General features: G+C 45.7%; 1 protein-coding gene across 1 annotated transcript in view; it reads left to right on the top strand.

Moving 5' to 3' along the window:
* The window catches only part of DISC1 (DISC1 scaffold protein), a 286,754-nt gene that overhangs the window by 53,877 nt on the left and 219,304 nt on the right, over positions 1 to 13,573 (top strand). Inside the window, exon 7 of the mRNA XM_032595167.1 lies at positions 10,162 to 10,216. Coding sequence (XP_032451058.1) covers positions 10,162 to 10,216 — 55 coding nt within the window. The remainder of the gene's footprint in view (positions 1 to 10,161; positions 10,217 to 13,573) is intronic.

Consider the following 13,573-nt stretch of genomic DNA (forward strand, 5'->3'; position numbering starts at 1 on the left):
ATGTGCCCTATCGTGCCTTCCCGAGATCATCTGAAGCCTGGAGGAATTCTTGGCATTTTTTTTTTTTTTTTGGTCTGTGCCCTGGGTATGTCCCACTGATGACATGTGACATTATCAACCGTGAGGCAAGAAGGGTCCAAAGAAGGAAAAGGCCAAGGAGATAAAATCTTGCATTTCCTAAAGCTGTTTTTGCTGTCATTTCCTTAACCACTTGCCCCCGACAGAAGGTTAGAGGACAGAGCAGTAATTGGCAAGGTTGTTAATGTCAACGGATTCCTGCACTTTTTTTTTTTTTTTTTAAATTCAAGACCCAAGTAATGGCTTTGCGAGGGTGGCTGTCATTTTGCCCTTTATGTCATTTCTAACTTGCCTTAGTAACAATCTCTCGTTCTTTAACTTATTTTTATTAAACAAGACACAAGGGATAGAATTGCGAACGGGGAGAGAGAAAGGAGGTCAGGGAGAAGGCTGTTCAGAGATGAAATTGATAATCCTCCTTTCCCAGAGCTTTTTGCTAAAATGGAGCTTCAGCATCAGGCCACGTATACACATGCAAAGAGATGGACAGGTGACTGCCAATAGGCGGCAGATTTTCTGCACAACTCTGTTCTGAGTGCTGAAAAACTGTGCCTTGCTTTGAAAAATGACAGATGTCTGGCCTCTATTTCTGCCTCTGTCACTAACGTCCTCTGGCACTTTATATAACCTCTGTGTCTTTTAGACTCTCTGGCTCTCTGCAGACAAAATAATGTTGGTAAGAGAATATTGAAAGGCAGAACAGTAAAAGAATCTCAGATAGTTTCTCAGAAATAACTTGGCTCAACTTTCTCGCTTTGCAGGTAAGGAAATAGAGCTCCAGAAAAAAGCGACTCGTGCAAAGTCTCGCAGAGAGTTAGTGGGGTGGTGGAATTCTCGGAGCATCATTAGTATTCTTGTAGTCAGCAAGGGTCAGATAAGAGTAGGGATGGGGTCTGTGGTTGAAAGGCTCATGTTTGGGGCCGGTATGTGCTTGGCATCCTGAGTGTGAGTCTAACATGTAGGGCCACGGCTGGTGCCAGGGGTGGTGACGACAGGAGGAAGCAGAAAGAATAAAGGAATATCATATAAAGTGAGAGGTAGTTTCTCTAAGACACGAACACACAGAAGTTCATCCAGGCCTGCCTGACATTTGTGGCCCAGAGGAAGAGGGACCAAGGGAACGCCCCCCTGACCCTATCTTTCCACCCTGGGATTCTGATGGGTTTTACATGTGGATACTCGGCCTGCATGTCCAAGAAATATCCATACCTTCGAAGTAGCCACCGCATGACCACTGCTTGGACCTATGGGTGTGTCCCCTGTGCCGTGCTCCACCCTTGAGAGGGGTACCTTGAGAGGACACCCTGGCAGGAAGCAGGCTCAAGGCTCTTCTGGAAGGCACTTCTGGTCTTGGCTGCCTGGCCCAGTTCTGGATGGGCAAGTACCTTTGGCCTTGTGGATGCTTCACTCCAGGAGTAGAGAGGATCAGGGCAGGGCCCTCTGATGTCTGGATCTACGGGAAGTATTGAAAGTATTACTAAGAGAGGGTGCAACTTCAAGTTTCTTTAAAAGCCTTTTGAGCTATGCCTCCCTAAGTCTGAAGAAATAGGGAGTGAACTGTGGTTGGTTGCTCTTTGACTATGGGGTGGGATTCTTTAAGCAAATAGATACCTAATGTGGCGATAGGTCTTCTGAATAAGATGAGCAAGATGCTGTCTGCACTGTCACTCCGAGCTTTACAGAGTGAACCTCTGGCCTTGGCAGCTTGGCCGCAGAGAGGACTCATTTGCATTGGCTGGAGATAGGCTTCAGGCTGAGACCTCTGGGTGCCCTTTGCACAGCCCTGGTCCGTCCTTCCAGCCTTCTGGCTCTCCACACGTCCCCCTCCCCATGCCAGTGTGCATGAGTGTGTTAGGGCTGCCGTAACAAAGGACTGCAGGTGGGTGGCTTAAACAGAGACGTTTATGTGCTTAGGTGTCCAAGATCAAGGTATGGGCAGGGCTGGCCCTATTGAGGGCCTTGAGGGGAGGATCTGTTCCAAGTCTCTCTCCTTGGCTTCTAGGTGATGTTCTTCTCCTGTGTCTCTCCCTACTGTCCTCCTGTATGTGTTTTTGAGTCCAAATTTCCCCTTTTTATAAGGATACCAGTTATAGTGGAGCAGGGCCCCCCCTAACAGGCTCCTCTTAACTAAGTACATTTGCAATGATACTATTTGCAAATAAGGTCACATTCTGAGATGTGTGTGTGTGGGGGGGTGGGGGTTAGGACTTCAAGATATGAATTTTTGTGGAAAACTGTACAGCCCATACACAGTCGATGAAAAGAAACTATCCAAAAGATACAAGTCAAACAGAGCAAGAGTTCTAAGAGATGGAATTTAGGAAAAGTTCTAAGAGATGGAGATCTTAACGAACAGATGCTGGGTTTAAAATTTTTTTTTTTACATTTATTTTTGATAGAGACAGAACACAAGTGGGGGAGGGGCAGAGAGAGAGAGCGGGAGACACAGAATCCAAAGCAGGTTCCAGGCTCTGAGCTGTCAGCACAGAGCCCAACATGGGGCTTGAACCCACGAGTCGGGAGATCATGACCTGAGCCAAAGTCGGACGTTCAACCGACTGAGCCACCCAGGCGCCCCGTTTTTTTTTTAATGTTTATTTATTTTTGAGAGAGAGAGAGAGAGAGAGAGAGAGAATGAGCATGAACGGAGGAGGGACAGAGAGAGAGGGAGACACAGAATGCGAAGCAGGCTCCAGGCTCCGAGCTGTCAGCACAGAGCCCAACGCGGGGCTCAAACTCACAAACTGCGAGATCATGACCTGAGCTGAAGTCAGACACCCAACTGACTGAGCCACCCAGGTGCCCCTAGACGCTGGGTTTTAAACCTCTTCTTCCTCATATAAAGCTCCACCTACAGCAGGACGGTCAAGATCAGTCATGGCCTTTAATCTTCACTGATGCTGGGACTGTAGTGGAAGTGAGGACAGAGGTGGAACCTCCCACCATCTTGCTTTGATGGTGCCTCTGAGAGAGGTGAGGGTTCCCACGAGGCCTCACCTACCACAGCCCCCCTTATCCATGGGGATGCGTTCCAAGACACCCAGTGGATGCCTGAGACCATGGGTATCACTGAGCCCCACATATATTGTGTTTTTTCCTCTACATACATACCTATGATAAAGTTTAAGTTATAAATTAACAATAACTAATAATGAACAACAATAACTAATAATAAAATGGAACAATTATACTATGTATTGTGATAAAAGTTATGTGTATGTGGTCTCTCTCTCAGAATATCTTCTTGTACTACACTCACCCCTTCTTGTGATGACGTGACATGAAAACATGCCTCCGTGATGGGATGAAGTGAGGCGGGTGATGGAAGTGTTGTGACGTAGCGGTTAGTGTACTATTGACCTTCTGACGAGACCTCAGAAGGAGCGTCGCCTGCTTCCAGACTGGTTGGCCACCGGTGACTAGAACCGTGGAAGGTGGACCACAAACAAGGCAGGGACTACTGTATTCCTTAGGAAGAAGACAAGAAGGTGATTAGCACCCAGGGAGCAAATATTGAGCGCTCACTATGTGCCATCCACAGAAGATCATTGCGCCTGTGCAGCTTTCTTTCTAGTGGGAGAAGGCAGAAACAATAAACATAATAACTAAGTAGACCGCACAGTGGGTTAGGAGGTAGTGAATGCTGTTGTTGAGGAGGAAACAGGAGGGGATGTGTATTTGCAATCTGACATGGAATAGTCAGGCTGGGCTCACTGAGGGGGTAAGATGGAAGGGGGCAGCGGGAGCGTCCAGACAGAGGGGCCTGCACCCCACCCCCGCCAGGGCGGACTGGAGGAGCTGTCAGTCCTCTGTGGCGGGGCAGAGCCAGCGAAGTGGACCTTGTGGGAGAGGCGGTCAGAGATTTGATGGCAGGCGGCTGCGTTGGTCCTCGGCTTTCCCTGGGTGTATGGGAGCAGGATCTGAGCTGATCAGTGGTGAGGGCGGAGGGGGGACCAGTTCACAGGCCTTTGCGGCATTTCAGAGGCGGTGTCCACGGGCCAGAGTGGCAGCAGCACAGGTGGCTCTTCCTTAGAACTGTTCCTCACCCTAGTCATCGAACCCAGCTTACTGGGCTGAGGGTCTCCCGCACACGCCTCCTCCTGGCCCTTGACCAGTCTTGGCTTGTACTGTTTAGATTAGTTACCACGGTTGACTCCCATTCCCTTTCCCTTTCTAGTTATTGCTGAAAAGCAATCTGTCTCTCCCCAAACTAATTTTTTATTACTGATATTTTTGACACCAGCAGTCGCATTCCCGTGATATTGCAGGAGTGTTTCAGGGAGCCCCTTTTCATCCCTAACCTGAAGCTCAGGCATTTATTTGTGAGCTCCTGTACTAACCCAGTGGTCTCCTAATCATTTTTTTTTTTTTTTAAATCAAAGGCATTCTTATGTGAAATTTTCGTATGGCTGCCCCTCAAACCCGTAGTTCCTACGCTACCAATGAGAACATTCACATCCTGCATATGTCTGTTGCTGTAACCTCTCTCGGTCTGCCACTTGGGTGGGTTGAAAATGAAACCGTCTTGGGGTGCCTGGGTGGCTCAGTCGGTTAAGCGTCCGACTTTGGCTCTGGTTATGATATTGCAGTTCCTGGGTTTGAGCCCCACGTCGGGCTCTGTGCGGACAGTTGGGAGCCTGGAGCCTGCTTCGGATTCTGTGTCTCCCTCTCTCTCTGCCCCTTCCCCACTCTCTCTTTCTCTCTCTTGCTGTCTCTTTCAAAAATAAATAAATATTGGAGCACCCTGGGTGGTTCAGTCAGTTGAGCATCCGACTTCGGCTCCAGTCATGATCTCGCGGTTCCTGGGTTCGAGCCCCACATCGGGCTCTGTGCTGACTGCTCAGAGCCTGGAGCCTGCTTCACATTCTGTGTCTCCCTCTCTCTCTCTCCTCCTCCCCCACTCACACTCTGTCTCTCAAAAATAAATAATATTAAAATAAATAAATAAACATTAAAAAATTAAAAAAATAAACATTAAATTTTTTTTTAAAACTTCTTAAAAAAAGAGCATGAAACCATTTGTTAATCTGAAGCAAACAAAAGAGGTATCATGTTGTCTGCTGTCTGCCTGCTGCTACATAAGGAAGTGACTTTTTTTCACGTTGGACCCAGTATGTATGATCTTAATAATACATATGATTAATTGTGTGTTAATTTCAGTTGAAAATTGAAAATCCCACCTGTGTTAGGTTGCGTGGGCGACTTTAACAAGGTATGACACACACTGGGCAGCTTAAATAACCGAAATCCACTGTCTCACTGTTCCGGAAGCTAGAAGTCTAAGATCAAGGTGTCGGCAGTCTTAGTTTCTTGTGAGGCCTCTCTCCTTGACTTTTTGATGGCTGTCTTCTCCCTGTGTCTTCACATGGTCACCTCTCTGTGTGTGTCTGTCTGTATCTGAATTCTCCCTTTTCATAAGGACACCAGGCATGCTGGATTAGGTCCCACCCTAATGACCTTGCTTTAACTTGATCGCCTCTGTAAAGACCATGTCTCTAAATAAAGTCCGTGATGAGGACACCAACTAATGAATTGGGGTGCGGGGAACACAGTCCACTCAAAACTGACCTCCTTGCCCTCGATTTCCCTTTGCCACCACTAGCTCTGGACCCATCTGCCCCTGATGTGCTTTCTCTGCAGCACATTCTTGCCAGCGGTCTTGATTTTTCTGAGGCTTCATGTGTTGGAGGTGAATTTTGGTCATTTGATTTAAACACCAGTTTGTGAGTGAAGAATAATGTGCATTCACAAATCATGATATTGATTGTATTCAATTTAACATAATTCTGAAATAGGATTCTAGGGGCTCAGTGCGTTAAGCACCCAACTTCGGTTCAGGTCATGATCTCATAGTTTGTGGGTTCGAGCCCTGTGTAGGTCTCTGTGCTGACAGCTCAGAGCCTGGAGCCTGCTTCAGATTCTGTGTCTCCCTCTCTCTCTGCCCCTTCCCCACTCGTGCTCTGTCTCTCTCTCAAAAATAAATAATAAACATTAAAAAAATAAAAAAATAATAAAGTAGGATTCTAAACGCCAGTCTGGACAATGAGAGCATGTTTGAGTAAGTACAACGGCTTCCAGGAGAGGTGGTACGGGTTAAGTTAGCTAGCGGTCAGGAGAATAGACAGCGGAACTGCTTGAGTCATCATTGACCCATTTACCAGCTGGTTAACCCTGGGAAGGGTACTTACATCTCTCTTTGAGTTTTCTTGTCTGAAAATGTAGATGTTATAGTACCTACTTCACGGAGTTGTGAGAATTTAAAATGCTAATGTGTGTGAGGAATATGGAGAAGTGCCTGGTACGTAGTAAGCGCTCAATAAATGTTTGACGCTCCTATTCCTAGCATGGCTGCTTTGAACAAAAGATACATTTGAGTAAGTGAGGTCTCGTGTGTTTGTTAAAACGTTGTTTGTGGAGACGGTATATGTGCTTCTAGGATACAGTGTAATTGGATCTGAGAAGACAGTTCTTAATGTCATTAACAGTATACAAGCTTGAAACAAACATGGGGATGAGTTTTAATCATTGAGGTACATGTAACTCTTGTTTGCAAACATTTAACTTCTCTAATTTGGCGGTTTTCAATTTGAATTCCTGCTCCTGGAATCCTGGCTCAGGGGCCACAGTGTGATGGTAGAACACTAAGTGTGTGGGGTCATTGTGACATCGTTTGTACCCCAGGCCAGACACCCTCCCTCAATCAGAACGGATCTCCTGTTGCGTATTTTATATATTATGGTTCTATGTAACATTTGTTGGAAAGAGTTCTGCTACTAAAAATAGCTTGAAAACCACTAGCCTGGTGTGTAGATTATTCATATTCTTCTGTCCCCCCCATTGCTTTCATTTCATTGCGTTCATCCCCAGGGATGCAACCAATGTTAATATTAGCCTGAGCAAAACATAATTAGGGAGGTAAATCTACTGCAAAAAGCAATACAGCATAAATTAAATAAATTAAATATAAATCAAATCAAATATGAAACAATGCATTCAATTATCCGCATCACTGCCTCCCTGCTCTAACATGGATATTTGAGAGGAGACTCATCTTCTTTCTGGGATAGGACCAGAGCTGAGCCAAGACCAACGAACTGTGTCAACCCCTGGAAGGCTAGTGCTTGACCTATTGAGCAGTAGCTAAAGGCACTGCCTCTTGGTTAGCTACATTTTCAGGGTCAGCAGGTGGACCCGATACCTATCTGTCTTCATTGTTAATGCATGAACTGGTCTGCGTGTGTGGCTGGGAACACCTCCTTATAAAATACTATTAAATGCTCACGCAGCATCAATTTCGTGGTGAACCGTTTGCTGAAAAGTTATTAGTTGAATGGGCTCCCATGAGCCTGGCGAGGGAAAGTGCATCTCCGCCCTCAGCAAGTTTGAAGTTCAGACAGCAGACATTAGCAGCAGGAAGCTGGTGCTGCCTCTGGAATCAGGCAGAATCGGTCCAGGCACATCTTTGGCACCCTCTGCCCTTCTCTCCCCAGCATCTCAAGGGGCATCTTCTCCTTCCCCTCTGCGTTACCTCCCTTCAGAAGAGCCAGTCCGCATCCAGCCAGCTAGAATTCTCCAGGGAGGATTCCACATGTGCCTTCCCACCGTTCCCACACCGATTTTTGTCACATCGTGACTCCTGGATTCAGAAAACTCTGCTGCCTGGTGCCCTGCTGTTTGTCAGCTCTCCTCCGACCCCGGCTGGCTTGGGTGCCCCTCCTCTGCTGGACGGAGGTCTAAAGTGGGGACGACTTGTTTAGAATGGGCCTGCCCCAGTTCTAGGGCATTTGCAGTGGGCACTAACTTGCTTGTACTGAGAAGTCACAGATGGTGGAGGTGACAACTTTCAAAACCAGTTCTTACGGCTGAAGAACAGCAGCAGGCAGGCAGATTGGCAACCTGCCTGTCATCGTTTGCAACCCCTGCTGCAGCAGCTGTTTCGAACGCCACCCCCCGCCCCCCACACACCCCAGGAAACCTGACCTTCTCACTTTCGCAGCTCACCATTTTGCTCTTCTAGTACCTGTAACTTTCTTGTCTTTAATTTTTTTCTTTTTCTTTTTCTTTTTTGGCTACTGTTGAGAAGCAGTGAGCTGTTGAGGGCAGGAACCCTGTCTTTATGCTCCAAGTTCCTAACTTACTAGGAGCCCAGTAGATATTGAAAGAATTAATGAGTATGTGAATGAATGAATGAATGAATGAATAATTAGCAAAAAGCTCCAGAGCTTACGCTTTTCAGCATCAACCTAATGAAAGGTTCCAGGCCTTCCTTTCCTTCCTGACTTCCATGCTCTGTGCCCGCCCTTGGGCTTCACAGCTGGGTTTCTGCTGAAGGTGCCTGCCTGGTTTGTCCCGTTCAGTGTTCCCTCCAAACCCCCTCTCACAGTGCTGCCCAATTAATTTTCCTGAAAAGCCCCATTTCTTTCTTATTGCTCTCCTGCTCAAAACTGGAGTAATTTCCCACTGCCTGTGGAATAAAGCTCAGAACTCCTTTGCCCGGCCTTCAGTATTGACTAGAGCCAGTCCCTGATATTCCTTTAAGGATTGTTTTGACTATAAATATTCTAAACACATTGGAAAACATAACATACACTCATTTACCCACCACTGAGATTAAACAAACATTAGCGTTTCCCCCACTTATTTTCTGAAATGAGTAAGCACACATTTCAGATGCAGACAGACTTCTCCCCTTCTGTCCTTGCCCCTCTTCCCTCCCTTTAGAAACAGTCTTTCCCCTTCTCATCCATCAGAGTTCACCTCTGTGAACCGTATGGTCCAGCTGGCCTCATCTTTTCCCTGGAGTTTCATCCTTCCCTTTTCCCCCTGAGGCCCAGTTCATGTTCTGCCTCTTCCAGGAAGCTTTCCACCTAATCACTTGTTTTCCTAAATCGCTACCTAACTTACTGTCTCCACTGTGCCCTTGGAGACTGTATCTGCCTGTGACAGTCTTTACGTAACAGTTTGATCCTACTAGATTTCTTTCTTTCTTTCTTTCTTTCTTTCTTTCTTTCTTTCTCCCTTTCTTTCTTAATTTCTTTCTTTTTTTCTTAGTTTATTTTTGAGAGAGAGAGAGAGACAGAGTGTGAGCAGGGGAGGGGCAAAGAGAGAGGGAGACACAGAATCTGAAACAGGCTCCAGACTCTGAGCTGTCAGCACAGAGCCGGATGTAGGGTTTGAATTCAGAATGGCAAGATCATGATCTGACCTGAAGTCGGATGCTTAACCGACTGAGCCACCCAGGCGCCCCCTAACACTGGATTTCTATTTTCAATAGTAATTTTTCATCTTGTTTTATACTGGAGTTGATTGTCTGGGTGTACTTCCTCTCTTTTGGTAACAACATTGGAAATAAGGTCTGAGACTTAGTTTCATTCATTCCTTTGTTCATTTATTCATTCTGCAGGTCTCAAATGAATGCCTGCTTATACGCTGCAGGAATTGTTTTAAGCACTGAGGATACGGGTGTGAACCCAACTGACAGTTGCTGTGGTGGTGGAATTTATATTCCCGTGGGGGTAGAGAGAAATTACCTGAATAACAGAAGTGTCAAGGTGGATAGTGCTTAGGAGAAAAAAGAAGAAGGGATAAGCCTAAAGAGAGTGAGGATAACCTATGTCAGATGTCCTTTAAATACACGTATCTCCTATATGTTCCACCTCACTGCTAAACACAGTGCTCTGTGCATAGTTGTTGGATTGCACAGTGTAGCTGAATAGATCATATTTGATTACTGCCTGTGAAATGCAACCCTGTGTAGACCATCCTGTGTACATTTTCATTCTTTCCTGCTAGGAGGAGCACATCTGGGTTGTTCCTTCACCCTATCTGTGCAGTATGGAGATGTGCACTACGGAAATAACAGATTTTAGTACTAGCCAAAGTAGAGCGTAATTAGGGAGGAGAAATCTGCTTCCTAGCAACATGTTAATTCCACAGTCAAATGGAACCAATATGGCATCATGTTTCCCACTGTTGTTGAGCCTTTGGGCTGATGGAAGGTTCACTGTTTCACCGTGTTCCTATATTTGGTGGTATTGAACTATGATCCCAAGAAGACCAATGTCTTCTTTCTAATTCTTCCAGCCTCCGGGAACGGATAAAAACCCTCAACTTGTCCCTGAAGGAACTCACCGCTAAGGTAAGTACCTTTCTATGCCCACTTTCTAAAGAAGTCTCTGAAGTTATCTTTTTAACTTATGTGATATCTAGCTCACATGAAATTCTGTGTCTAGCTGATGGCTCCACAAGAAGTGTAGACTTTACAAAGCCATCCTACAGGCCAGGTGATGAGGCCAAACAGCCGGGAGCGAGGGCTGCTCCGTGGTGGGGGTCCTGGCTTGTGGTCCCCCAGCGATTGATTGGTTTGGCCTTTGCTTCACCAGGAACTGTCAGTGTTAGGGGACAGAAATGAGTGCTTCTGGGTACTCTCAAATGCTTTTGCATGAAGAGGCTTTGGGGATGGGAGTAATCCAAGAAATCAATTGCTTTTCTTCCAGGAGGACAGGGTTCAGGGATCCACACAAACAAGTTTGGAAAAGACGTAGTAGGTGTTTGTGTTCTAAACTTTTTAAGTTGACTTCAGAGTCATTTTGCCCATTTTCACTGCCACATATATTTCATATCAGGCCCTCAGTTGGTGTGGAGAGAGCATACTCCTGCATTATTCCCTGGGAGCACACAGTCAATTAAATAGTCAATGTCGTGGTTAGTTAGGGTAACCACAGTTTACAAAACAGAATCCTTCCCTGCAGAGATAGTTATATGTGACCGAGAAGGATCAATTACTCTGTGAACTACTACATGTGAGGCACAGAACTGGGTAGGAATTGTTAATTATTTGTGTTAAGTCTGGGAGCCAGGGGTGGTTATGAGATGACCAGGATGTAAAAAGAATGGGTTTCAGAGCAAAGAGCAAAGCAGATGAGAATCCACTGTCCTGGAAGAAATGGGTTTTTTTTTTCATTTTCAGTGCCCAGGGGAGGTCAGGAAGACCTGCCAAGGGGCTCACAGATCACCACAGCTGAGCTGAGACTGGGGCTGTGTTGTCGGCAGAAGTGCCCACGATTATTCTGGCTCTCTTTTTTTCAGTTTTTGTGTCTGTTTCCAGAAACCAACCAACCAACCAACCAACCAACCAACCAACCAAACAAACAAAAATACAACAAAAAAAAATTCAAAACTGAAACCAAACCAAAAACCATGAAATGGTTTTGTTACAAAATCACACAGCAGTGGTTTGATGGGTGGTTATGTCCTGCCACAAGGTTTGCCTGGAGAAGAGCAAGACGGGATTTGAGAAACTGCTTTATTGGGAGCCACGCCAGGAGCTGAATCCCCCTGGTAGGGCTCTGGTAAAGGGCTTTGATCATGTGTTCTCATACTGTATGTGCCGAGAGACCTTCTTTCCTGCTCAAGGGAGACTGGCTCGGTTTACCCACGTTGTCATGTGAAGCAGCAGGGAAAGTGCTAGAGGGCGTACCTTGTATGCTTCGGTGATGTTGCCGACTAGTGTTCATGTTCTACGGATGTTTGCCAGGTGACCTCCTGGGGGAGCCACTGGGGAGGTGAGGAGAGGCCCCAGCTTCCTGCACGGGGCAGGGGGTAGGAGGATTCCTTCTCCTGGATTTTCTGATGTAAATATGTGCCATTTATCAGGTGCATCCTAATTTCTTTTAATTAATTAATTAATTAGAGAGTGAGAGAGCAAGCACTAGTGGGGGAAAGGGGCAGAGGGGGAGAGAGAGAGAAAGAGAGAGAGAGAGAGAGAGGATCTTCAGCAGGCTCCACACTCAGCGCGGAGCTCAGTTCAGGACTCGATCCCATGATGCTGGGATCTTGACCTGAGCTGAAATCAAGAGTTAGACGCTCAACCGACTGAGCCACCTAGGCACCCCAGGTGCATCCTAATTTTTGCCCAGAATTGAAAGGTGGAATCACTCTAGTGTTTGGGTTTATTGAGTATTGGAACATGCTGTGTGTAATCTGAACGAGTCCCTGCCCCAGCAGTGCGCATGCAGGTGTGCCAATGACAAAATACACATGGTGTTTATGTATGAGTGTGTTTTACGGGACATTTTATACTGTGCACACACCTATTGACATATGCACATGATAGTGGGATTTGTTGATAATCTCCAGCTACTGTGAAAGCTCTTGGATTTGCCCAAATGCTGAAAGTGATTGGCTTTGTTTGCATACTTGCTCTCACGCACTTACAAAAAAACTTATAATTCCCTTGCTTTTCCATAAGATTAAGGAATTCATATCTAAGATTTTAAAGTGTAAATCTGAAAGCTCTATTTGGTAATGAGTTCCTCAGGGTCCAATTTTATCTGGAAATTAAAAGGAGATGCAGATTTTCCGGGGCGTGTATGTGTGTATAGGTGGGTATGTACGTGCACACAGCCATGATTGTGTGTGTGTGTGGGGCATAGATGAGTCCACACGGAATTGAAACAAAACTGCTCAGTCACACAAAAAAACAACTTTGCACTCTGGACTCGACTGACTCACGACCTTGAGGTAAAAATTGCAGCTTGGCCCAGTTTTCTTCCTTCAGTATGTTAGACACAGAGACCTGATAATGTTTTGATTCCTCCCCCAAAGAGAGACGGGGCCTTCCTTCATTCATTACATTCCTTTGACTCTAACGGTTACCCACACCAGGTAATTAAAGGATAAATGAGATGGAAGAAATAGTCGGAAATAAATGGAATAGCTGGAGATTGGTAGATATTCGATTACATCCAGCAGTGCCTGAAAGAAGGTACATTGCAATTTAATAAGATTTAGAGAAGCTGTTTCATATTAATAGTGACAGCTTGAAGGATAGGTTTGCTCAACAAAGGAGAAACTGGCCCAATTATGATTAACAGAAACTGTTACCAAAATCAGAAAGACTGGATGGACTTTGGATGAGACATAAGAATTACGGCACGTGTTACGGACTTAGCAGCAGTGTTCTCGGACCTCCGATGACATTCTTAGATGGATGGAAAGGGATGAGCCATCGTCGGGCACTGGGCCAACCTGAGACCGGGTGCTGGGAGGAGGAATCCAGAGCATCTTCTTTTTAACAACCAGTTCTGACTTCCTGACAAATGTCAGGACCACCGTGAGGGTCTAGGAATTAATCACTTGGGACATGGGGACGCTCATCCCCGCTGATTCCAGCTTTGGTGTGGAGGCCACCACGCTGTCGCCTTCATCAGAGAATGAGTTTTATAAAGAGATCTGGGAAATTACAGCTGCTTATGGAAAAGAACATATTTAAGGCCATGAAAGAAATAGTATAATGTTTTAGGCAGGATGGGTGAGGTCTGCTTTGATTCCAAAAATAATTTCAATTTAAGTCTAAGATAAGCACAACAATTAAAGTCGATGGTATCTAGCAAGATCTAGATTCTTCTGGGGAAATTAAATTTTGTATTTTCTCTGGGCTCTGTGAACCCAAGTGGGTTAATTTTAGTCTTTGAATGGAATCAGATTTTTAGCA

The sequence above is a fragment of the Lynx canadensis genome, chromosome D2, assembly GCF_007474595.2.
Source record: "Lynx canadensis isolate LIC74 chromosome D2, mLynCan4.pri.v2, whole genome shotgun sequence".
In the NCBI taxonomy this organism is placed as follows: domain Eukaryota; kingdom Metazoa; phylum Chordata; class Mammalia; order Carnivora; family Felidae; genus Lynx; species Lynx canadensis.